This window comes from Crotalus tigris, unplaced genomic scaffold (genome assembly GCF_016545835.1).
Source record: "Crotalus tigris isolate CLP2741 ecotype Arizona unplaced genomic scaffold, ASM1654583v1 scf7180000017541.2806704, whole genome shotgun sequence".
NCBI classification, from domain to species: Eukaryota; Metazoa; Chordata; class Lepidosauria; order Squamata; family Viperidae; genus Crotalus; species Crotalus tigris.
Genome location: NW_024096462.1, coordinates 741,401 through 768,695, shown reverse-complemented (window position 1 = coordinate 768,695; position 27,295 = coordinate 741,401). Strand labels below are relative to the sequence as shown.

General features: G+C 38.8%; 1 protein-coding gene across 8 annotated transcripts in view; it reads left to right on the top strand.

The window, feature by feature from the left end:
• CACNA2D4 (calcium voltage-gated channel auxiliary subunit alpha2delta 4) overlaps positions 1-27,295 on the top strand; it is a 170,241-nt gene that overhangs the window by 139,377 nt on the left and 3,569 nt on the right. For 4 of the 8 annotated variants that reach the window (XM_039358511.1, XM_039358427.1, XM_039358977.1 and 1 more), the window contains 10 exons: positions 3,177-3,221; positions 4,864-4,926; positions 7,203-7,273; positions 12,155-12,230; positions 14,871-14,923; positions 15,888-15,943; positions 17,840-17,860; positions 21,166-21,283; positions 25,151-25,263; positions 27,071-27,153. In XM_039358511.1, coding sequence (XP_039214445.1) covers positions 3,177-3,221; positions 4,864-4,926; positions 7,203-7,273; positions 12,155-12,230; positions 14,871-14,923; positions 15,888-15,943; positions 17,840-17,860; positions 21,166-21,283; positions 25,151-25,263; positions 27,071-27,153 — 699 coding nt within the window. Of the gene's footprint in view, positions 1-3,176; positions 3,222-4,863; positions 4,927-7,202; positions 7,274-12,154; positions 12,231-14,870; positions 14,924-15,887; positions 15,944-17,839; positions 17,861-21,165; positions 21,284-22,865; positions 25,265-27,053; positions 27,154-27,295 lie in introns of those variants that run through there. The other 4 variants (XR_005558608.1, XM_039358668.1, XM_039358749.1 and 1 more) reach the window with 4 other exon arrangements.

The following is a 27,295-nucleotide window of genomic DNA, read 5'->3' as shown; positions in this document are numbered from 1 at the left end:
GGATTATTTTTATCCTGCCACTCCGAAAAATATCTGTTTAGCTGTAGATCAATTACATCTGAAAGTGGATAAGAAAGTGAGGCTTCTGTGAACCTAGTGTCCATAGAGGCTGCATCATGGCTGTGAACTTGATTGAAATCCCTCAACTCCCAAGCACTCAATTCCTTAGCTGACCACAAAAAAACTGTTTTTGAATTGAGTATTTTCATGATCTCTCCTTGTCTGGAAAGACAGCCCCTGCCTGAATATGCCATCTGGCTCCCGCTCTCCACCTCAGTGCTATCCCCTCTCCTTCAGGGATGTTTAGTCTGCCATAGATCCTCCCCCAGAAGCTAAACACATTAGAAATCTTAAAATCCATAGTAACACAAGAGTAATTGAGTACCACCAATACACAGCTTCTGAAAGCCAAGTGCTTGATTTCCAGATTGTACATGTCCTGGCATGCTTTGATGTGCCAATGTAAATGTAGGCACAACTAATCATAAATATATTAAGGGAAACTAAACTTTATATGAAGGACAGATTAATTTGTACATGTGGTACATTGGATATCCAATCAGGAATATTTATTGAATTTTTTGCAGCAAACCACACATTTTAATTAACACAGAGACAAATACTGGAATGGTAAACAGGCTACAAGAATACGATTGTCACAATCAGTTCTTGTCTTTAGGAAATATTTGCATTCCTGTTTGTTAATCTGAGGGATGGGATACTGACTCTAAAAACTGATCTGCATCTACATCTCAATTCTGGTCCTCATAACTTCTTGATGCATTTCATAATATAGAAGCAATTAGAAGGTTTGTGGCCAACTTTATGGCTTGGTTTACCCATACAAACAAGTAAATGTTTGTATCAAACAAATTCATTTTACATTATCTCTCCCAGAGATGATACTAAATTGAATGAAGGAAACCTCTCTTTTTTAAAGCCACCTCATTATATAAAGATAAAAATGGGATTTTTACTTTTCCCTCCACCTCCCTGAAGCCTCTTACAATATAGTGGCCCTGATTTTAGAAAGATTGCTAAATACTTGTAGTAGCTTTTAAATATATATATACATATTTCTGACGCCCTTCTTTGATATTACTTGCCTTCTGTGAATCATCATCACCATTACTGCCACTATCATCAATGCCATCAGCGTTAACGCCATCAATGATGGTGGGCTTTCCATCTCTGGAGGTTTTTAAGAAGAGTCTTGATAGCCACCTCTCATGGATGATTTCATTGACTTTCCTACGCATTGCAGGAGTTGGGGTTAAATGATGCTTACAGTCCCTTCTAATTCTGCAATTCTGTGATCACGCTGTTGTTATTAATGGTTATAAAATCCGAAGTAAGTAATGTCTCCTTGAAATTAAACTCTGCTCTTAGTGACTCCCTGGATATGATCATGCAACAATCTGCAAGTAGTTGTCTTCTACTGATTAGTCAAACAACCATCTCAGATCAAAGCACAGCATCAGTACATAGTAACAGAGTAAAATTAATGCAACCTATTTGAGTTCAGTAAAATATTCTAAGTTCATCTCCTTGGCTGTTGACCGCAATCTGATCTTGGTAGGAAGTTCTTGGTTGAATGGCTTTAACTATAAACGTTGGCAGCCTTTCTGAGTGTCCATGTGTTTGTGCTTTAAACAAAGGAAGATAGCCTGTTGATTGGATTCTTATAAGTTGTCCTGCTGATTAGTGACTCTGAATACTGCATCCTGGCTCAAGCATATAGCCGGCAATCACAGAGAATATATGCAGGGTCTTGTATATGTGGAACACCTTATAGATATTTCCTTTCTAAATATGGTGCTTGATGGAATCCTCATTTTATCATAGAATCCACAAGCTCAAATGCTACTCTGATTAAGGCTGCTCTCTGGCCTTGTGTTAGGCCCACTGTTGAGTATTTTTCTAGGTGGAAAGTCTTTTTATTCTGGGCCAACCACTTTAAGGACTTGATATAGCAAGTGTTGCTATGTCAGCCTGAGCACTAATATCCAGGGCACCCTGTTTGAACAGTTAAACACAGACACAGAAGCAGGATAAAAATAGGGTGAGATGAATCTGTAGCTGCGATGGAAAGAGAGAGAAGGTGGGGGAACAAAACTGGATGGAGATGTAGAAAAAGGAAAAGTTAATTGAAGAGAGAAAGAAAAAAGGAAAGAAGAGAGATTACAAAAAAGATAAAAGTCTCCAGGTAAATAACCCCCTGTAAGTACAGTACAGGTAATCCTCAACTTACAACCACAATTGGGATGAAAAATTTCCATTGCAAAGCAAGTTGGTGGTTAAGTGTGTCACGCTTGGTTTCGTAACCTTTTTTGCCATGGTTGCGAAGTGAATCACTGAAGTGTTTAAGTGAATCATGTAGTCATTAAGCGAATCCAACTTCCCCCATTGACTTTCCTTCTCGGAAGCCAGTTGGGAAGGTTGCAAATAATGATCATGTGGCTCTGAGACACTGCAGTGGTCGTAAATAAATGCTGGTTGCTAAGAAGCCAATGCTATCACGTGACCATGGGAATGCTATGCAAAAACCAGTCATAAGCCACGTTTTTCAGTGCCATTGTAACTTTGCTCAGTCGCTAAACAAATGGTTGTAAATCAAGGATGGTCTGTAATCCCAAGTCTTCAGGGCTTTTCAGCAGAGATATCTGCAGTATTTGCACTTGTATTCCTTTGCTTGTTTTCAACATTGTTTTTAGCCAGTCTAGGATGATCTGATTCACAGATTATAGTTTTAGGAAGAAACCTTATTTTCTTATCAGGTAAATACAATAATATAAAAAGCCCAGATTTACTGAAAAAAATACCAGTTATCCCATAAGAGAAGTTTTTTTTAAAGTAAAAGTGTCAACATTTCAATTGCAACCCAGTCTTTTCCATAAATATCTTGCATATTACTTCTATTCCCAAATAAACAAGTATTTAAATGCTTACCAGATTCATGGTATTGCTGATATGTTATTGCTAGAGGTCAAAATATCAGGATGGACCCAGTCAGAAGAACACTACTGTAGGAAATTATTTTTAATCTACCTGAATAATATGAGTAGTGCTAGAATTAGACAGGAATATTCCATAAATCCAGAGAAAGTACTTAACACAGCTCAGGAAAATGCATCTTAAAATAAGAAATTATTTAAACTCTTTCTCTTCTTTTACAGTGTAGTAATGTGGACGGCTTGTGTCCAATGAACTGTCGTGATGATGTAAGTTGTTTAGACTTTGATTTTGCTCATATCTGTAATTCAGTGGTTCAGGGCCAAATTTACTTTCATGCTATATAGACAGCTTAAATCCAGCATGAAAGGAGACCCAGCATCACTGTTCAACTACTCTTATTTATCTTTTTTATGATGTTTTTACAAATGAAACTATGATAACAAAAGATGGTTATTTGTAGAGCATTGCATGACTATTTTACCTGAAGATCAGATCAGATATGGTGGTGGATAGCAGGCTGAAACTCCCAAATTATTGTGAGTTGAGACAGGAGAAATCATGAACGTGAGCATTCTCTGGGGAGTTCTCTATTTTGTCTCAAAATAAAGTCCCCCCCCCCCGATTCTTAGAGGTTTCCAAAGACACCAGAAGCCAGGGCATTTTGGAAGGTCTATGGCAGTGGTGGGCACGTGTGCCGTCGCCCCAGTCCTAGGCCTTCAGCTGGGTTTTATAAAACCTTTTCGCTTTAGGCCTCCGCCGCCATGTGCAAAAGAAAAAAAGGTTCAATCAATCAATTTCAACTCGCGGGAAAAAAAATCTTGCAAAGTTGGAATTGATTGATTGAACTTTTTAGTCCCACCCAGTCTGTCATTACCACCACAACCACGCCCAGCCAATGGGCCACACCCAGCCAATGGACCATACCCACCCAGCACCCGACGATGCATAAGTGGGTTTTGGGTTGCAGTTTGGGTACTCGGACTCTAAAAGGTTCACCATCACTGGTCTATGGAGACCAATGTTAGGGCCAACCATGGTTTTTGTTATGCAAAATTGTTGAATTTAAAGTATTATTTTTATCAGTATTTTTCATTGGGGTATATATGCTGTTATTTTAATGTAGATTGCTTAGAGGCATTCCAGATATAGGTATATAGAAATCTTATAAATAAGTAAAAATATGCCTCATTGACATAAAAAGAGAAAGCTACAGAACCTTTTATTTTCAATTAATGTTGCATTCCTTCTGGTATAACTTATGATGGACTCAAGAAGTGAATGGCGAAAAGCAGCATAGGTGGGGTAAACCCCAAAATGGCTAGAACTTACTTACTTACTTAGTTCTTTCCTTCCTTCTCCCTGGTCTATAGTTTGTTGATCAACTGAAAGACTGTTCTTGCCAGAGATCTAAATTGAGCCTTAGATGATTTTAAAGATCTCATCTAAAAAAGATGAGATTGTTAACCGTTAGGTTACTTTTATGCAGTCTTCAGGATTCTGGTCTCCCCATGACTTGTTTCACCCCTGTCCAGTGGTGGGATTCAAATACGTGAACAACTGGTTCTCTGCGTGGACGATGATTCCGGAAGTCTATTCTGGGCCTGGTCCTCCGAGGCCCAGAATGGACTTCCAGAAGCAGCATCCATGGACTTCCAGAGGGCCATTGTGGGCCTTGCGAAAAAGGGCTAGGGCTTCAGCTGGTTTACTGAACTCAACAAAAATTAGCTACCGGTTCTGCCGATCTGGTGTGAACCAGCTGAATCCCACCACTGCCTCAAGGGATACCTCAAACAGATTATTCTTGCAGCCCTCAACATGGAAATACTGCTCTTGAGGTCTATTCTTGACCTAAAACTCCTCCCCAAACTTTAACCTTTTTCTGAAGATTCTGTCTTTTTCTTCCCGCAGAAACTGAATTGCTATCTTATTGATAACAATGGATTCATACTTACTTCCAAAATCTCCCAACAGGTAAGAAGGAATGAATGAGTGGCTCTTGATCTTAGAAGAAAGACTAAATAAAATGGTCAGACTAGGAAATCACTACCTATATTTCTAAGGCTGCTCACATTTACCCTCCTGGAAACTCTGGCATACAGTTCTGAATGCCATCTGTTCTTCATATTGCAGAAAAAGAGAAATATTCATAACATGTGAGGTAATTATATCAGCTGCATTTAAGCATTTGTTATGGAAGTATCAAATAAATAAAACGAATTTTGTTCTTGCCCTAGCTGTATATACTTTGTCATACCCCATCAATTTTTGGAGTGCAACCCTGTCATGGCACTCAAAACCCTGGGGAAACAGAGCGTGCCATTAGACTAGCATGGGTGAGATACACCATCTCACACTGAAAGTTTAAGTTTTCATTGTTAAAAGAATTGTTAGTGCAAAATTCCTTCTGTGATGCCTTAACAGTAAAGATAAAGGTAAAGGTTTCCCTTGTTCAGTCATGTCCAACTCTAGGGGATGGTACTCATTTCCATTTCCTAGCCAAGGGAACCAGCATTATCTGAAGACATTTCCATGGCTATGTGGCTGGCATGACTATACACCAAGGCACATGGAATGCTCTTGCCTTCCCAATGAAGTGGTACCTATTTATCTACTCACATTTGCATGGTTTCGAACTGCTACATTGTCAGGAGCTGGGGCAGAAACAGGAGCTCACCCCGTCATGCGGTACTTGGGTGTTGAACTGTCAACCTTTTGATCAACAAGCTCAGCTTCTTAACTGCTAGGCCAAAAGTACCTGCCCTTTAAAATATGTTTAGATGCATATGAGTATGTACCAAAGACTTTTCAGGAACCTGTCAACTCCTACTTTGACAAAGCCATGTCAGACTAAATGTATCTTGAGTAAACAAAATGTTTTGATAGATGTCAGAGATCTTCTTCACATACTAATGCATTGTAATAATTTTGAAACCTCATTCAAGCACAATATTACTGCAGCAATGTAAAAATCTGAGTAAAGAAAAGGTAAGGAAAGGAAGGAGGTTGCAGTACCTTTCCAGTATTAGAACTTGAAAACATAAGAAAATTAAGAAGTGAGCGTGCTTGCTATCCTATCAGAAACTTCCTTGGAAGGATTAGGAATTGAACATGTATTAGCACAGCAAACTCCAGACAACTTGTTGATTGGAAAAATTAACATATGTTGATGAAAAAAAACCCAATAAAATCTTTATTAAAAAAAAAAAGAAACTTCCTTGGGCGAAAGTGACCTTAAACTACAAGGAGATTTGAGCAAAATAGCTTAATTGCCTTAATACCTTCCATCTCAGCAGAGGCAGCACTATTTGAATAATACATCAAGTATTCAAATCTTTGCATTTATTCTCATCCTTACAAAGTAGGCCATTATTATTATCTTGCATGTTGAAGGCAACACATAATGGTTTGTCTAAAGCTTGCCTCAATCTCCAGTGATCTGAAGCCTCCCACTGTATTCCTACAGCATGCGCCAACCAGTAAACTGTACAGATTTACTCGTTTTCTGAGTACATTAACCAATGAATTTGCTGGATTTGCTTAACAAGCCCAGTCAACCACAAAAAGGGGAAAAAAAGTTAAATCTAACAGATTTAGCAAAATTGGTGTGCATTTGCTATGTGTTTTTGCAGCCTGATTATAAGAACATAGATAGTGAGTTCAAAGCTAAACTGAGCATGGACTTCAGTTTTTTCAATTTAATGCAAGGGTGTCAAACTGCCGGCCTATGGGCCGGATGCATCATCGCGAAACCACGCCCATCCCATTGCCGGCAATGGCAAAAAAGTTGCGATATGTTGTGACACGTCATGTGACATTGTGAGTTTGACACCCCTGATTTAATGTGTCTTACTGTGCTTTCACTTTTTTCCCAAACAACATAAGTACATAGTCCTTATGCCCTTAAAGAATTTGCTATATAATAATCAGTATTTCAGCCTTGAAGCCTGTGGCAATATTCACACAACATCTATAAACCTGGTTACTGAATTAACTCTTTTTCAGGTTCACAAAATACAGTGAACTATAAACAAATCAACAGACTGTGTTTGCAACATTCTAAGACACTTTTTTAAAAAGCCCATTCTAACAATCAATTTTAGCCTGTTGTATTACTACTTTAATTTAGCCTGTTGTATTATTAGTGAATATTTAACTCACCTGCTTAAGAATGTCCTGCAAAACAAAACCTATGATTTAAAAACTCTCCAGAAACTCTGTTTTTATATCATACCTGCTTGCCGTTGCAGATTGGAAAATTCTTGGGAGAAGTAGATGGTTCTGTTACAATTCAGCTCGTAAATATGGGGATGCTCAAAGAGTAAGTGTCATCATCTCTTCCTTATATTCATCTCCTTTCAAAGAAGACCTTGTTTGAAGCAAAATGCTTCACAGCATAATCAAAATAAGGATGGAGCTGCCTAAAGATTCATTGACATGAGAGTTAGACTCAGAATCTTTATTAAACAATGCTAATTGTGCACGATCAGAACATGTCCATAGAGGAACCCAATGGCATGATGGGTAGGGTAAAGTTATTATCTGAAGAGAGTCTCAAGCAGAAACTCTGTGCTTCCATCTAGTGGTTGTCTGGAATTTAGCATCTCAGATCTGGTAGCTTTAGCCAGATTCTTTCATCATTTTGAAGGTGCCCCAGAGCCACCATCGCTGCTAGTGCCCCCCTGAAAGTGGTGTGTGTGTGTGTGTGTGCAAGCCATAGGCTCCCTCCGTGTAGCCACTAGCTTTCTAAATAAGAATTGATTTGGGATGGGGATTCCCAGAAAGAACTTTGATTTGGGACCTAAATTGCTCTTCTTATGCTCTGAAAGTGCCTCATTTCCAATAATACTACCAATTAAAATAAACAGGATGAAGAGAGTGGATGATAGCGGGAGAGCCAGTTTGGTACAGTGGTTAGGGCACCAGGCTAGAAAGTGGGAGACCATGAGTTATAGTCCTGCCTTAGCCATGAAAGCCAACTGGGTGACTTTGAGCCAGAACTTTCATTCTCAGCCCAACGCACTTTACAGCAGGGGGTCCTCAAACTTGGCCACTTTAAGACTTGTGGACTTCAACTCCCAGAATTCTGGGAGTTGAAGTCCACAAGTTTTAAAGTGGCCAAGTTTGAGGACCCCTGCCTTACAGGGTTGTTGTGGAGAAAATAGAAGGAGGAAGGTGTATTGGATATGTTTCCCACCTTGATTTATTTGTAAAAATAATAAAGGCAGAATATGTATATAAATACATACCTACATACTATATATACATTTCTGGTTTTGTTAATTTTGTTCCCTATAATACAGGTTTGTTCTAAAGCAGGGCTTTTCAACCAGTGGTACGGGTACCACCTGTGGGGTACATTGGCACCTGGCAGGTGGTACACAACCATCCTAGAAAAGTGATAGCGGGGAAGGGGAATGAGCTGAACCGGTAGTAGCACCACACAAGCCTGAGCGAGAGATGGCTGGAGCTGCAGGGTTGTCAGGGCTCAGCGGAAGCGCCAGGATCAGTGCTGCTTTCCAGCTGATCGGTGCTTCTTCGGGGCTGTCAGGGCTCAGTGGAAGTGCCAGGATCAGCGCCAGGCTCCAGCTGGAGCTCGGCGCTGATCCTGGTGCTTCTGCTGAGCCCTGAAGAAGCACCAATCAGCTGGAAAGCAGCACTGATCCTGGCGCTTCTGCTGAGCCCAGAAGAAGCACCGATCAGCTGGAATGTTACAGCATCTCCAGGGTCTTGTGATTTACATTCAGATGTTTGGCAACTGATTCATATTTATGACGGTCAGTGTCCCAGGGTCATGTGAAGTGACCAAAACCTGCTGCAACCACCCAGCAGACAGGGGGAATAAAAACAAACACCCCCCACCCCACCCCTGCTGCCAATCCTCAACAGAAATGCTCACAACAGTGAAAACCTCGGACAGGAGGAAGAGCGCCGCCAGGTGGGCAGGCAGGTGTCTTGCTCGCCTGTGCCTTGGGGGGGGCATTTTTTTCAGTGCCATTGTAACTTCGAACAGTCACTAAGCAAACTGTTGTAAGTCAAGGACTACCTGTACTTTTTTCCCTTTTTTTGGGTCATCAAGTTTTTGACACTGTTTTTAAAGCAAAGGAGTTTTATACTTCGGTCCTGGGAGCACGCTCATCACCACCTATAATGTTTAAAGGTCTGGAAGAGAAGAAGGCAGAACAGCAGTCTGAAGAAGTTGTATTAATGAAAGTTGGAAAACTACAGACTGAGGGGTCTCAACAAGTTGAGATGAAGGAGCAGAGAATGACTCGGGCAGCATACAAACGCAAGGAAAAGGAACAACAGAAAAAGGAGGTTAAAGAAGTATTACAAGAACTTGTTTCTGAGTCTGTGGGAGAAGCAAGACCTAAGAGTTCTTTGGTGCAATCCTCAACAGCAAATCTTCAAGCAGCTTTCTCGAGGTTATTGGATAAGAGAGATGGGTAAAGAATGTAAAGATTGTTTTAAGGTCATTGACAGATTACAGCCCATTGTGGATGGAACTGGTTATTGGAAAAGAGGAGGGAAGATTATGGAGACTGAATGAAAACTTTAGATAAGTGTATGCTTAGAAACTTAAGGAGCATTTAAAGGAATATTTTGTTTTAAATATGTATAAGGGAATTTCAATGGTATAAGTAACGCTTATATGTGTGTTTTTGATTGTGATGATAAAGAAAGATGGATAAACTTTATATAATATAAGTATGATATTAGAAAATATTGTTTAGCTTTTTGAATGATTTATATTTAAAGTTTATAATATCTTAATGGCGGACTAGATTCCAATTAATTTACTTTATATGAAATATGATATTTTGTAATGTTATTAAGTTAGGGAGATGTTTGGTTTATTAATTGTGAAAGAAACAGAAGTTGTGAATTATAGATAAAATAAATTATAATGGTAAATTAGTAGGATTGTAATGACAAAGAAATTATTTTAATGTTAAATTTAATTATAGCGGTATGGTAGTTAATAGGATAGTATTGGAAGAAGGTTTTTTTTTCTTTTCTTTCTTCTTTTTCTCTTTCTGTTTTTCATACATAATGGAGTTAAAGTACTTAATAATTCGTTTATTGAATGTAATTATATTTGTTTGAGGTTTATTTGAGTTTAAAAGTTTTTCCTTTTAAGTTCTAGTTAACCCTGTATTCAGCTCTGGGAAGAAGGGGGGAGGGTTTTGGGGAGGGTTGGGAGGGATTGGGGAAGGGGTTTTTTATTGTAAAATTGTAAAAATTTATAATAAAAAAAGTTTTTGACACCTTGCTAGTGGTATGCAGATGTTGCCATATCCTAAAAGTGGTACAATGGGTGAAAAGGTTGAAAAGCTCTGTTCTAAAGAACTGCTGGTTCTGTCTCACTCACTTTGGCAACTATGATATGCAAATTACATGATTATAAATGCAATGTATCTGTAATGATATAATAAAAAAACTTCGATAAGAGGAATGTCTGCTGACTAGCTCAGCCATCCTTATGTTTATGCAGCATGTGAACAAATATTTAATATCAATATATTTCACCACCCACATTTTGAAATGCAACAAGAAAGATGTCAGGAAAACAGTTTCAAACACATACCTTTATGTCACGGTAATTGTCAGAGGTACAACACACATTCCTATATTATCAAAATAACTAGTTCTGTTACATTCATGTTCCAAACTTGGACATTTCATGTATTATCAGTCCAGCATGAAAATCAGAATGAAAGGAACAGATGTTACCCTGTAGATCTTCCCCACTTCATTACTTCCTGTCTCAATATCTTTGGTTCTTACAAATACTAGTTTTATGTTTGGTGTAGTATAGAACTTTTGATTGCCAGGGGTTTCATGTTCAAAGACCACATTTCTGAAAAGTCTGTTATCTGGAACCATAGAAATTTGATGCCATTCACTGTAGATTAGGGGTGTCAAACTCAATTTCATTGAGGGCCGCATCAGCATTGCGGTTGCCCTCGGAGGGGGCGGGTGGGTGTGGCCAGGGTGGGTGCGACCTACTGGGTGGGCATGGATGGAGTGGGTGTGGTCTACTGGGTTGGCATGGCCAGTTCCACATCATTTGCATCAAGGGTGCCTGTGGGGCCTGGGCAGGAGCAGGACAGATCTGAGGGTCTCTGGCAGAAGGGGGTGAGACCATGGCAAGCGCCAAGGCATGGTCCATTTCTTCATTCCTCACAAAGGGTGACACCTCCCCAGCATGCACCCAGGGGGCAGGGGCAACGTGGTAGGGGCTGGTTCCGCGCTGTTTCTAGACAGCCTTGTGGAGCTAAGACTGAATGCGTTTCAGCATAGATGGTCACCACAAAATTGTACATTGGCTCTTGGCTGGCCTGGGCCAGGGCCAAGGCAGCGGGGGCCATTCCCTCACTGTTTCCAGGATGGCTTTGTGGGCCACATGAAACCATTTTGCGGGTCACATCCGGCCCCCGGGCCTTGTGTTTGACATGTCTGCTGTAGATGAAAATAACTTATATGGGCTACAGACTGAGTATACAAAGGGTCCAGGACAGGTACATATAACCAAGAAGATATAAGGAGCACAGCCAGAACTATTGTGCATAACATTCAATACTATTTGTTTCTGGTCGAAGAAAATAACACAGCTGCTATAGTTAGGTGGGAAAAGTGGCTGAGATGCCATTCTTTGCCAGAATGGACTTTGGAGTGAATAGAATAGTAGCTGTGGTTATTTTGGTAAATAATATGTAGTATTTGCACATCGCAAGAGCACACTGCAAATGTAGTACAAAATCTCTTCTTTGACTATAGCAGATAAATCTTGCTGTGCAATATCCAACTGGAGGCATAAATGTACTGTAGGTAGGTACTGTAGGTATTTGCTTAGAGTATGAACTAAAGTCAGTTCTGTGCATTAACTGAATTTAAATCTAGGCAAAAGTCATGTGCAAGGCAGAAGAATATGTAGCTATGGGACTATAATGCAATTGTAACATATATGCCTTGATTAATTTCTGCCATTTCCACTAAAAAGCATCCTGAAGAGCAAAACTCTGAAGAACACTTTGAAATGCCATTGCTGATCAAGCAGCACTAGGGTGGGTAAATGATGGCTTTTAGAATAAGGGAATAAAGGGAATTCTGGGAGTTGAAATTCACCCAGCATAAACTTCCCAGAGTTGAGAAACACTGTTCTACACAAAAGTTCATGGTCACTTTTGTGTTTCTGCAGAGTGAAGATGTTTGATTACCAAGCCATGTGTAAAGTGCCCCATCACCATCATAGTGGTTCCCGTCCTCTTCTCAGTGTAAGTATCATAAACTACATCATGAAGTCACAGCCAGGCTTGGAGCATAGAACAGAATGATGCAAAGAAGCTCAGAAATGTTTTTCTTTCTGATTGTTGTTGTTGTTGTTAATTGCGAAGTTGTGTCCGACCCATCGCGACCCCATGGACAACGTTCCTCCAGGTCTTCCTGTCCTCTACCATCTTCTGGAGTCCATTTAAATTCACACCTACTGCTTCAGTGACTCTATCCAGCCATCTCATTCTCTGTCGTCCCTTTCTTCTATTGCCCTCAATCTTTCCCAGCATTAGGCTCTTCTCCAGTGAATCCTTCCTTCTCATTAGGTGGCCAAAGTATTTGAGTTTCAACTTCAGGATCTGGCCTTCTAAGGAGCAGTCGGGATTGATCTCTTCTAGGACTGACCGGTTTGAACGCCGGTCTTTCTTTCTGATGAGATTAGTCAAATACAGAATCATGGCACTGGAAAGGACCTCAGAGATCTCCTGGTAAAACACCTGTTCAAGGCAGGAGACCGTATGCCATCCTGGTCAAATGGTTGCCCTGTCTATTTTTGAAAACCTCCAGTGATGGTACATCCACAACTCCAGGAGGCAAGCTATTCCATTGATTAATTGTTCTTACTTTCAGAAAATTTCTCTTTCCTCCTGCAGACAAAGGCAGATAAGGAAGACAAGGCATGTCCATCTATATATTTTTTTTCCATTCTATAATTGGCAGAGCATTCTAAAAGAAAAAAGCTGTCCAGGGTTACATACATACATCTGAGCATCTGTACATGAAGACTAGTCAGGAATTATACAGTACTTTAGGACAGGGTGGATTTCTACTCTGTAATCGTTGTGTTGGTGGACAAAGTGGTCAGTGTTGAAGATAAACAAGCAACCAAGTTTCAGCAACCAAGTTCAAAAGCCCTGAGTTCTACAAGAAAGGATTCTCATGAAATTGCTGGTCTCATGGGGTAACATTAGATTTCCACTGTCATTTTGTGTTCCTGCTTTGCTTACGGTCCATGCACTTTGCTAGAGCAGAAGTAGAAACAATGGACACTTCAAGGAAGCATGGTGAATAACACCTGGAGCTCCTTAATGGAAGGAGGCATGTAAATCATTCCATTCATTTGTTCATTTTCTGAGTCGTACTTTTGCAAAGCAGGTGGTTTCCATACAACCGTACACTTTTGCAGTTAAAACTTGAGCAAATGAGGTTCATGCAAAAGGAATAAGCCAGATTCTGGTGGGGGAGGGGGAGAGAGAACACTTTTAAGATAAATTGGCTGAGTACTCCAGCCTTGATTCTGTGATTTCTCCCATGAGTTATTTGTACTGGACAAGTGACAGTGCATATATATTAATTTAGAGAAGATGGATGTTACTGAGAAAATTCATTCTAGGTTGGGAAAGTGAAGGGTGAACTTTTCATTCTTTCGGTTCTTGTCTTATTTGTGCATTTGTTTCCTTAGCAAATAAACTATATATGGCTCAAATTATAGTAATCTTACATTGGACCGTTCTGGAGCCATATTTGACTAGCAAACCCTTAAGCCTGCTAGCTCTGTTCTATACAGAAAATCCAGAAAAATACTCTTAACACCAGGAAATTTCATAATAGGTTTCTTTACCTAGTAACAATAGGATTTTCTACTATGGTTGAATTGATTTGTTTTATTTGGCTGGTTTTAACTAATTTGTAAAGAGACAATGTGGTGTAGTGGTTAAGGCATCAAGTTTGAAACTGGTAGATTGAGTTCTAGTCTCACCTTAGTCACAAAGCCACCGGGGTGACCTTGGTGCAGTCACTTTCTTTCAACCCTAGGAAGCAGACAATGGCAAACTACCTCTGAAAAATCTTGCTAAGAAAACTGAAAGGAGTTATTTAGCAGTTTCCAAGAATTGGACACAATTGAACAGAAGAAAAAAAACATTTATATTATGTTAACAATGAAGGATCTTTATTAGAATGGTGGTGTCTTTATAAACAGAGCCTTCTTCCTTCCTTTTTATTCAAACTGATCTCAAGTCTCAAGAAGGTTGCGTCTTTGTCTGTAAAGTTGAATTGTGTGGAAATGCAAGAATTTTTTAACCATGTACATTATCAATTATACATCCTGAAGATGGTAGCGCTAGTTTGGCTTCATTTGTCTGGTCAAAATGAGGAAAACTTAGTAGATTCATAGCAAAAGTAGCTCAGAAGTATTCATAAGAAGACAGCCAACGTTAATGCAATATTAATATAATCCAACATCAATACATGTCATTATTCCTATTGCAATAAAAATGGTAGCTTTACTGTCCAAAATGCTTTGGATTTTATTAAAATGAACAATATTTTCAGTACTGCATGATCCAAAACAGCTGTTTAGGGGAGGTATTGGTTGTTCAGCTCCACAAATAACCAGATTTTTTTTCTTATGCACATAATCTTTTAAGCCTTTTCAGTTGGAAGAACTTTATTTTCAAAATATTTAATATATTTTTCTTAAATGTCCTGATTTATTGTTAGTAGAAAAGACAACTGATTTGGATGCATGTTGCATTCTTAAAGAAAGCCATTTTAAGTTATTAAGAGAAACACAATTAAAATTGTGCACTATATAACATGTTTCTTTTTCTTTTGAGACTTAGTTGTTCTTTTTTCAACAGCCAGTTTACACATTATTGGCAGCAGCAAAGTGGCTGATCACCGATTTCCTCATGTGAGTATGAATGTTTTGGAATTCTAGCGGAAAATTACATCTGAAGAAATTATGTTTCAGAATTTAATTAGTATATTAAACATTGAATGATTGAGATCTTCAGATTAAGCATATTCTTAACTTTTGATAGTATTGTTGTTCTAGAATTTTATTATAGTAGGAAATGAACAAGAAAATATTAAAGCAACTTCAAAGCGGCCAGCAGTGCTAAGAAATATACAATTTCCCCAGAGTTGTCCAGATAAAATAAGACTGCAATTCCCAGCATGGAGATATTGCAATACTCTGATGGAAATCAAGGGGTATCTCTGAGTCTTCAGAATTATTCTTCATTTCTTAAATTTGACCAATTGAGTGTTCTAAAGAGAGCTGTGTGAATGAAAGCACATTTGAAAAGAGGTCATTTTGTTCCTGAGCAAGTATATTAAGCCCATTTACGTTACCTGCCACTTTATTAATGGAAGAGCAGGGATTTTTAGTAACAAAGATTTGCTGCTGATAAAGATATCTGGGGCAGCACCATTCAGTGATGCTGTGGGCCTCAGATGAAAGGATTGGATGGATCCAAATGCCTCTGAGCAGGGAACCAAATTCCAAGATATTTGTAGAGATTAATTTGTCAGGCACACTCAACAGCTGTTGCTGTATATACCAGTGATTCACTATGATCAAGCAGATGGCTTTCAAGGTGACTGAGAATATATCCCTCCTAGCGCCTAAGAGCACAATGCTAATGGCAGCCTTGCCACTGGAATAGCTAGTAGTTTTTATGAGAATTAAGACACAATTACCCAGCCAAAAAGTAAGGAAGAAGGATTTTAAGTGCCTGGTCCAGGCAATAAATAAATGTAGCTTCAAGGTAAATTTTAAGCAGCAAATCAGAAGTATCTGCCTGTTTTTACAACACCTTTGCTGTTCTGGGCTGAAATAAACTACATCATACAGTATTTTTCTTCTTTGACAGATTCCTTTTGGAATTTAACATTTTTAGTTTCTGGCATGTGGATAACTTGGCTGATGGTGAGTAGCAGGATTACTGTAAGTACATAGCAGCCACATCGTTTGGATGAAAAAGTTATAAATAATGCATTTTGGAAAGCCTGAAAAAATTGTCCCTTGTTAGTATTAAGAATATTACATTTGGATTCCATTCATCTCATTTTGACCCTGGCATTAATTTGGCAAGGAGTAATAGCATTGATTACTGTGATACCTTGGATACATAGTCTGTAGTAGGCTGTCACAGAAGATAGGCAGAAGACTAATGAAAATTGTCAATGAAACTGTTCATTCTTTCCAATTTGCTGAGGTATTTTAGTTGGAATACATGAGGGAATATTAATAGTGGACACCAAAAAAACCTAAATCAGAAGTATGCTAACATAAGACCTTGGCTTAAGTTCTCATGGCTCATAGTTTATTAAAATTATGAAAACAGTTAACTTTATTTTTTTCTTTTTAAAGAATAAAGTTCTAGTCTTGGTGACTATAGATTGTGCATAATGACAAAGCAAATCAGATGAGTTGAAAAAAGAGAGAAGAAGAATTTCTTAAAATATATCCTGAATTTCCGAAATGTTATTACTATTAAGTACATTTTTAAAAAAACCTGCATTAACAATATCAAAAAAGCACCACACCACATGTGTCATAAATACATACATTACCCCATATCTTGACTATCATCAAATTAACCATATGAATTGTGCCTAAGATAGTTACAAAGAAGGAAAGTGAGAGAGATAGGCAGAGAGAACACAGACAGATTGTTTATATATTTATTTTCAAATAAATAAATTGATACCAGTTCAAATGCAAAAGTTAAAACTGGAAAATAAAACAGTGTAATGAGATCAGTGTTTGTGTAAACCTTTCATAATCAGTCATGGCAAGAGTGGTGGAACAATCTTCATTTTAATTGTTTAACCGTTTTTCAAAATCTAAGCAAGGTTGAGGCTTATTTAGGTCAGAGGAGGCTAACAGTGCTAAGAAATGCTTTATATAATTTCCTGTACTGGTTGTTATCCAGTTTAAAAAAGAGTCCAATTCCCAGCATGGAGATGTTGCAGTACTCTGATGTAAATCAAGCAATATGAGACCCAAACTCAGTGGTAGCCTCAAGCAAGGACACACATTCAATTTCACAGCTACTAAGATTGTGGGCTGAGCAGGTACAAAGATAGCCAGGGAAATGATTGAAGCCTGGGAACCAAGCCCCATGTTAGTCAACAGGAGTGCTGATTTAGCACCAGATTATCAGGTATTTAGGAGCCGAGGACTTTGAAGCAGAAGGAAACAACAGTCAATGGGGAAAAAAGCATACATTCTGGTGAGAGAGAAGTTCTCTGAGGATGGGCTCCAGCACAAGTTTGAAAGCTTGGAAGACTAAGCCTCTGGTCCCGGTGACTTACCCAGATTGGATCCTGCAAGTTTGAGGCTGCCTGAATCGCCACAGGAATAATTTCCCACAGATTGGGGATTGCCAGCATAAAGACCTGGAATGCCTAGGAATGACTCAGGGAGAGAAGGCCCTCAACAGAAGCTTTCTATATAATCAGACCAAGTGGACACCTTCACTTTTTGCAATGCAATCCTGGATGTATCCCAGTACTCCATGTAGGGCTTAAAAGGTAACGACATATACTTAGAATTGGGCCCAGAAACCTACTTCAAAGTGCTGGTCATCACCTTTAAAACTTTTATAGCACAGCATTGGGATACCTCAAATACAATAGTTGTGACCTTGTATAGCTTTAACCACCATACTTTCATATCATTTCTTTCTTTCTTCTTCATTTTCCATCTACCTCCCCCCCCCCCTTTCATGTTTCTTCACAATAACGTTGTGCCATCATCTTCTGGACATGTTATGATGGACTCATTTTCATCATTTCTTACGCCATGTGAACAATACAGCCAAATCCGTTTTTCATCATGGTAAGTAATGTTGTCATACAAAGAGTTTTGTCTTCTGAGACAGAAGAAGATTTGCATAAGATTGAACAACAAAGTTCATAATATCACAATTTATGCATATTCCAGTTGTGTCTTTCAAGATGAAACAGGAATATAACTTTCTACTTGATTATCAGGCCACAATTCAATGGAAGATAAATTTTTTTTTTCATGTTTTCTTGTCCAGCTTGATAGCTGCATAACTATAGCTGCATAACATATGCATGACATATATAGATGCAGCTAGTGCAATATATATGGCAGAATAAAAAATGCGAAAACTGAAGAGTAAGGATTCTTTTATATATTGCTAAGATGAATCTTCCACTCATTCTTCTAAGTCTTCCATCTTAACCTCTATCCTTTTTTCAGATCTGAAAAAAAGGAAAGTATTTTCTTCATGGCTTTCCTATAGCTATAGTCATTCAGTTTTTGCATTTTTTTAAAAATTATGTTCACTATTTGAAGTGACAATGGACCCAAAAAGATAGTTACAATCTGGATTCAAAGTTGTGATAACTGTCCTCCCCAGTCATGTGATTGCAGTTTGGGCACTCAGCAACTGGTCTGTGTTTACAACCATTTGCAGTGTCCACAATTTACATATTTTGCCAGAAAACATTTACTTCTGGTAAAAATAGCAATAGCAATAGCACTTAGACTTATATACTGCTTCATAGTTCTTTACAGCCCTCTCTAAGTGGTTTAAAGAGTCAGCATATTGTCCCCAACAATCTGGGTCTTCGTTTTACTGACCTCGGAACGATGGAAGGCTGAGTCAACCTTGAGCCAGTCAGGATCGAACTGCCAGCAGCCAGCAGTCGGCAGAAGTAGCCTGCAGTACTGCATTTTAACCACTGTGCCACCATTGCACCCATTGCAGACAATGGGTTTGCTTAACAACCATAGGTCCACTCACAACCATCACAAAAATGTCAATCATATGATGAGTCACTTAATAATTTACAACCATAAGTCCAGGCTCAATTACTTCTATATGAATATATGGCTCTGCTATCAGCCCTTCAGGGTAGACCAGATCAATAAACAGAGTAGAACTAAACTTTATTGAGATAAGCTATAATAGCAGAATCTTCCAAGCCTGATAGTGTTTTGCCTCCCCTTCCTTTGTATGTCCCAATGAATTAGAGAGGAGTTGCCTGAGTCTTTTCTGAATACTATCTTGCTTCCCAGGGCTTCAGGATGTTTCAGCCCTCTTTCCTTATGTAACAATTCTTGCCTGTTTTAGAATAGAATAGAACTGGAAGGGACCTTGGAGGTCTTGTCCAGCCCTCTGCTCAAGCAGGAGAAGCTGTAGTACCATTTCAGACAATTTCCCTCAAGGTCCTCTCTCTAATGCAGTGGTTCTCAACCTTTTTAATGCCACGACCCCCAACCGGTCGTAAGTCGAGGACTACTCAACCAGTCGTAAATCGAGGACTACTCAACTGGTGCAGCACCGTTTGCAGAATGGGACTTTTGGCGGGCTCAGCAGGGCAGAGACAGCCTGGACAATTCCTATTGGCTTTTGAAAGCCAATAGAATTAGACCCTATTCAAGAGAGTCTATTCTACTGGCTTTCAAAAGCCAATAGAATAAAAGGGAGTAGCACAGCTAAAGAGAAGGGGGAAAAAATGGTAGACTGTGTTGTTTGGCGACCCCCGTGAAATGGTCGTTCGACCCCAAATGGGGTCCCGACCCACAGGTTGAGAATCACTGCTCTAATGCCAGTGAATTTGATCATTGAATAGATAGCATATTGAAATAGAATTCTTTATTGGCCAAGTGGGATTGGACACAAAAGGAATTTGTCTCCAGTGCATAAGTGTACATACAAACAACAAGTGATAAATCATAACCATAAAATACAATCATTATAAATCATAAGATGCAAACTCAGTAATAGTCATAGGATACTAAATAAAGGCAATCAACATAAATCATGAGATACAAACAACAAAGTTATAATCATACTAAAATGTTATTTTTATGTTTGGTGCTTTTTTTTTTTTTTTACTTTTATTCACTACACAGAGTGGAGCTTGGCGGCCAATACATTTCAATAGATAACAACATTTGTGCTATTTTGAGGGGTCATTAGTGACAGGGGTAAATACTAGCAGTGTTTTCCTCCAGCAAGAAGAAGGCACTAAGCAAGCAATTTTATTTATGTAGATTGCCATATATTTGCAAATGTTAGTTCTGCCACTGCTATTCTTAAATAAGCATTGCACTTCGACTGAGACTGACTGATGCCCTGTTGGATCAATGATTTTTCCCTCCTGGCAACCAGGTTATGTATTAACTGAACTATCCCTTTATCTGATCAACTCACATCCCCCTTCAAGGTATCCCACTGACCTCAGGTGATTGACATCCCACGCAACTAAAAGATTATTGGCTTCTTGGTTAGATTAGTCTGTAATAAAACACTGCATTTGAGTCAAAAGGAATTCCTTTTCAAAGCAAGAACAAAAATTGCTTATCCTTCTCCTCCCAGTACATACATGGGAAGTTTTCATTACAAAGGAGCAAGTTAAATTAAATGTTATCTCTTTTTCTCATCCTAGAAATAGAAATTTTGAGTGGGGGGAGGGTCGCTTTGTTAAGTTTATTACTGAAATTAATTTTAGTAAGAATATGAGCAGTGACTTGGCATTATAGCTGTATTGCCTTTCCTCGTATTTTGGCTGTTTGGATTAAGATAAAAGTTCCCATTGTTATGCTGGTCCCATGGAATCTACAGCTGAAAACAAGCTTAATGAGTCACTTGGCATTTCTCTCTTGCAATCTCTATTGTATTAGATAGATTTGTCCAAACCATGTTCATTTCATTTATTTCAGTAAGGCGTATGCCAAAGAATGGCCAGATGCACTGAGCCTTGCATGAATTATTGCACCAATTTATTTAAATCTACCTGAGGGGGGGAGGGGGGGTGTTAGACATGCAATTGTCCCTTTAAGAACAGACATTTGTGGAGAATTATAAAAGTCTTTTCCTGCTCCTTTCCTCCTCCCTTTTAGCAGAGTTGGACAGTCACTCTCAAAATTTTTCACTTGTCTAGAAAAGTCTCTTTTTCTGAAGATTTTAGCACAAGATTTAATTGTACCACAAGTCTTAAAGTCTTAAAGGGAGATTAGCATCATACATTCAAGACATCCTCAATCATTTGCTCATCAGCAGCATCTAGTGGCCACTGATGTCCATGCATTTTGTTTCTCCACATTTTTCACTTCTCCTTGTGCCTGGTTTTCTCCCCCTGACTCAGTTATTTTTCCCATTCTAGCTCACAGACATAAGAAACACGATGCACTGCAACCCTGTGACACTGAATATCCGGTGTTTGTGTACGAGCCTGCTATTGAAGAGGCCAATGGACTAATTGACTGCGGAGCCTGTCAGAAGTAAGAGAATGCTCATTAGCTGTGCCTCTCAAGGGCAATCAAGAATTTTGCCCCCTTTCCTCCCATCCATATACATTGCTTGTTATTGCAAGCACTAAAAAAGCAAAATAATAAATCCTGGTTAAGATCCTGACTATTACCTTCTACATACACCTGGCACTTAAGTTCAGCTAGAGAAGTCATCACCCTGTGCTTCCCTCATTAGATGGGTAATACCTGGAGACAGGTCTTCTTTCTGGTTCCTAACACTGGGTAGAAGGAAGAGAGAATGACCTTGAAGGACAGGAGGAAGAGCCACTACCAAGGCCTTATGGAACATTCTCCCTCCAGAGATCAGGATGACCCCAGCCCTGCTGACTTTCCATAAGTCCTTAAAGACCTAGCTTTGTGCCTGCAGCTAGAGCCCCAAGTTTGTGCAGGGACCCATTTTGTGGTTAATTTAATCATTATGATGGCTACTTATTCTTGGCTACCACTTATCTGCATATATTAATTTAACTGTTTTTATATTTTATTTTATTTTTTGCTGTCCAGAGTAAGATGGGTAGCCATACAAAATAGGGAAGAAGGGAAGAAGGGGAGGGAGAGGAGATTAGATGGATGATAGATGATGATAGATAGATGATAAATGATAGAAGATGTTAGACAGACAGACAGACACAATAAAAGAGGCTTGAACCTGGGCCAAGAAAGTAACTTGAGAAAATGTCTCAGAGAAGAAGCCTTTCCTCTTTCACATAAAGGGAGGAAGCATATTCAGCTTGCAAGCTATCTTCAATTGTTATTATATCTGTCCCAATAAAAGTAGTCCTGACATTCATGGAATTGGTTACATATGGTTTCATAGTCTGGTCTACTTTGTAGGGCTGACACATTGGAACTCTTTCTTTTTAGAATCAGATGAAACATTGTTCAGGTCTTTTAATTCTGTGGGGCTTGTTGCAGATAAAAATCTCAGTAACTCTGTTCTTGTATAACAAACACAATCTTTTCCATTCTCATAAGAACAAGTCTAATCCATCTGGCAATTATTGTATTTTGTGAGCCTGTTTATTCTGACAGTGGGTTGTGCAGCACTCAATACCACTATAGGATGGGGGACATAAAAGTAAACAAGACTGGATAAACATAAATATTTTTAACTTTAAAATAACACTTAGAAAAACATGATAATTTTTTTCTCATTGGTAGTGTTATTACAGATAGTTCTTGCTTAACAACATTAATTGAGACTGGAAAATCTATCATTAAGCAATTCATTCCTAAGTAAAAAAAAAAAAAAACTACAGGACTGCACTGCTGAACAATGGCAGTCCCACTTGCTGTGATTAGGACTGCACTGGTTGTTAAGCAAGGACTTCATATGATTTCAACTTGTGGCTTCCCACTATGCAGTGGTTATAGGAGCCCATCAAAAACATTAAACAGAAAAATTACTGAAAATTGCAGGAAGAGGATTTGCTACATTCTGTTTACATTTATAGACATCAGATACAAATCACAATGATGAATATCAAGAACAAAATGTGCATTATGACATCACAAGATACACCTGGCTTTTGTTCTTGTGACTCATCAACAGATGTCAATGCGCATGTTATGAAGTTTGAGTTGCAACATCATAACCCAACTTTCATCCTCCATCAAGATGCTGTGAACTAATGATTACTGTTCTTGGGAGAGAAAAGTAAAGAGCAACATATCAGGGACAAAAGCATGTGAGGTATGATGAATGAAAGTGAGAGAGAAGATTCCTGATAATTTCTGAATACCCACTTTAGCAAAAACAAAAGCCTGAACCCAATATGATGCAGCTGCCAAAAAGGCTAATGAACAGGCTCACATATAGACACACAAACACAAATGCCTAATGGAAGGAGCTGCCTAATACTGGTAGTCCTCGACTTATGACTGTAATTGACCCTGATTGTAAAGCGGGTCACCCATGTGACCAACCCAATTTTACAACCCTTTCTGAAGCAGTTGTTACATAACCACCACAATTTTTAAGCAAACACCACAATCATTAAGCAAACCCATTGTTATGAGCCAATTTTGCTAAAATCTGGAAGCAGATGCCGGGTTTTGGCAAAAAACATCATAAAACCCAGTTACATGACCACAGGATGCTGCAAACAGCCCTAAATGCAGGCCCCTTGCCAAGTGCCCAGATGTGATCATATGACACAAGGCGGAAGCAGCCATCAGAACTTTGGAACCAGGATTCCCTTTGGGGGAGTCCATCGGAATTTTTAACAATCGCTAAGCAACTGGTTGTATCTCAAAAACTGCCTGTAGTTGTAGTGGCTACTTTGACACTGTTGTTGTTGGGGTCTTTTTGACCAGAGTGTTTAATAAGCGGCTTGAGAACCCTCCATGAGGCTTCTTGTAACTGCATCCTATGTTCAGACTGGCATTCTGTCAAAGAACCTCCATGATCCTTGCAGCTCCATAACCTATGATGGCACTGATGTATGAAACGAACTGTCTGAAACACGGTAGCCCTGAGTTGATGTATTGTCACTGCTGCTAGAAAACTAGTATATAGATACTGGTTTTAGAAAATGCAGGCAATTCACATTAAGTTACCAACTCAATACTGTTTGCAGGATGGTCTTCAGAAAAAACCCGTGCATATGAAAACTTAAATGAAACTTCCACCAATATGCTGATACAAAGAGGGAATCTTTGGTAGCAATTAATATTAAAGCTAGAAGTCTCCCTTCCTCTAGATTTTGGCACATGATTCAATTGTACCTATAAATTGCCAGTAGAGGGCAGCAGAGCACTGTGGCTGCCTTGAGGCGACTTATCAATTACCTCTTAACTTTATATGTCAACCAAGCTCCTGGGCCACATTATATGAGAAAGAATTTTATAGAAATCAAATAAAGATAAGTCAATGTAATAAGGCATTTAGTTATCCCTTTACAACTGCTCAACCTCCAACTTCACTCGAAACTATTTATTATACATTCCTCCCCAAAGACTAGAAAACAGAGCTCCGGGATCCAATATTTCATCCCCTTCTTTTCACTTTCCTTACTTTGAGATACACTGGGGGTCCAAGGTATTCTTTATAGATGAGAGGAAACTGGTGAAGTCAATTTCATAATTGACTAGGTTAGGCAGCCAGTCAGCTACTTTATCTTAAAAGCAAAATGAAGCTACATCTCTGACTTCATAGTTTAAAGTGATGTTGCAGCGGTAGTTTTGCTTTTCTGTGGCCGTGTTCCCATGACCCCCAACCCCAATCAATGGGAGGACAACATGTTATGGGAAACCAAAAGTGGGGCCAATTTATCTAATAAGGGCTGTCAAAATCTACAAGAATTTTGCAGAATAGCAACAAGATCATTATATATTTTGGAGGGACATCTATGCCTGTACAAAAGGGGCTGGGCTTGGAATGCAATGCCAGTCATCACTTGTAAATTATAACATGGCCTCTTTTAAATTAGTAATAAGATAATTGGATCTATTCCAAACTAGGGTTCTCTTCATTGCTTTGGAAGGATCTAGTCTAGGGGTGTCCAACCTTTGCAACTTTTAAGATTTGCGGACAGCAACTCCCAGAACTGAATTGTTGAAGACATGTTTGTTGAACTTTATAGAGGGTGGAAAGTTATTAAATTGGTTTATATTGTTATGATGAAGGTTGGAAGTCGCTTCCTGATATATTTTCTTTTTAATTATATACTCTTTTTTCTTTTTCCTTACACTTTCTATTCTTTCCATTGTCTTCTCTTTCTCAAAAGTTCACTTTGTATTAGTTTTTATTATTGCAATTAAAATTCTTAATAGAAATAATATTTGGGGGGGAAATAACATCGTCTCTGGGGATGGATGTCCTTCTCAATCTTGCAGGATGTTTTTGGTGCAGCAAATTATGAAGAGCAACCTTCTGCTCCTGGTAACTGATGCCACCTGTGATTGCAGCATCTTCCCATCTTTTGCACTGCAAGCAAAAGAAGTGAAATATATCTTTTCCCTAGCAATGGTTGTACTGGATTGTAATTCTTTGGCAGTTTATTAGCACAAATGAAGTACGAATCTAGCATTTTCCTTCATAACTATAGAAGGGATTAATAGAGCATGCTTCTATTTAAATGTGGAGTGAAAACAATATTGTTAAAAAATGAAGTCGAAACAGTACTATATTGCTAGTTGCTATTTACAATTATTTATTATTATTTTATACCCTTTAGGCAAAGTAAAATGTGTGCGCTTTTCTACAATCTATAAATCTTTTTTATGAAGATAAGCAGAAAACATAAGTCTTGCTGTTTTCCAAATTCTCTTTTAAAATGTAATTTTAGGAGTCTGTGCCTCTAATTTTCAGTGGAGATATAGAAGAACAGAAGGACTATTAGAAACTACAACAATAAAAGCAAGATACTTTTGATTTCATCTCCAGTGCTATTGGCTGCTATTGCTGCAGATTTGACGGTTTACTCTAAATCATTATTTAGAGTATTCAATTAACCCACATTTCTGGATCCACATGATATACTATAGACTGACTCCCATGTTCTTAACCGTTGGTCCAGAAATCTATAAGTATCTATAATACTATAAAGCCCTGGTGCAGCTGCTAAAATGAACATATTACCAATTTTACCTAGAAGCTGCAGGGAAGTTAGCAGAACCAATAGGCCAATGATAAAAAAGCCTCTTTTGAGTTAGATTCAGCTCCTGCCAACTACTTCATACACACATGCATTAAGTTTTCTTGACAGTCATATAGAATTGGTCATTGCTTATTCTAGGATTCTCCAGTAGTCTCCCATTTCAACCTTGCTTAGCCTTCAAACTTTAACTTCCAAGTTCAGATCTCACCTGCTTAGGATAACTTGGAAATGTTCACCCTGAATCAGCATGTTGGTGAGAAAAGATAGAACTCATGCAGAAATAAGAAATATATCTAGTGAAACATTACATTTGGACTTTTGCTGATAAGCTTTAGTTCAGCACAGAGAGGAAAACCACTTACAGACTGTGTTCCAAGATTAGACGAAAGCCCTTGCTTTCAATAGATTCAGCCTGCTGCCCATCTAGGAAAGCTCCCAAGGTGTGCAGCTCCCCAAGGTAGCTACAATCCCAACTAAAAGCCATAACAAATAAAGTGGGCCATATTAGCTATAGTGAAGTCCTGTCAGTTTCAACATGAGCCGAGGTGGCGCAGCAGTTAGAGTGCAGTACTGCAGGCCACTTTAGCTGACTGTGTTCAGCAGGTCAGCGGTTCAAATCTCACCGGCTCAAGGTTGACACAGTCTTCCATCCTTCCGAGGTAGGTAAAATGAGGACCCAGATTGTTGGGGGCAATGTAAATATATACATACATACTGGTGTACACCACTTAGAGAGTGTTTGCACTTAAAAGCGGTATAAGTCTCATTCATTCATTCATTCATAAATAAATAAATAAATAAATTTGAGGGTAGTTTGTGTTAAAACATGCCCACAAATTCCAGTTCATCTCAACTGAAACTCCCAACATGGGTGGTAGAAACGTTTAGGAAATCTCCTGCCTGTGTCAAGACTTTGTGTGTAGGCTTATCCCATTGCTGAAATATTATCCATGTGGGCTGAAGCATCCTGCTTAGCTTGAGCATCAGGAAATGCTATGTATGCAATGGAAATACATTGCTGTAGGCCTGCCAGTATTTTTAGTTGCAAATTTAAATTATTGGCCAGCACAGCATCCGCCTGACTCTAGATATTTTAAGTAAGATGTCCTTATTTCTCCATTTCCAAACACTGCTATTAGCCTTAACAGCTGTGTACACAACAGTTCAGTGAAATGCGACAGGATGCGCTCTCAGAAACTAAGACGCCGACCAGACACCTGCCATGCATTCCATCCAGAGGTAAGATCTGTTATCCATAGCTTTCAGTCACAGAATAATTTGCAGAAATTATAGAATTAGATGTATAACAATACGATTGTAACCATAAGGGTCTGCCTCATTTTCCATGGAGCCAATCCTACTCTACTGCCGTACTAGGGTT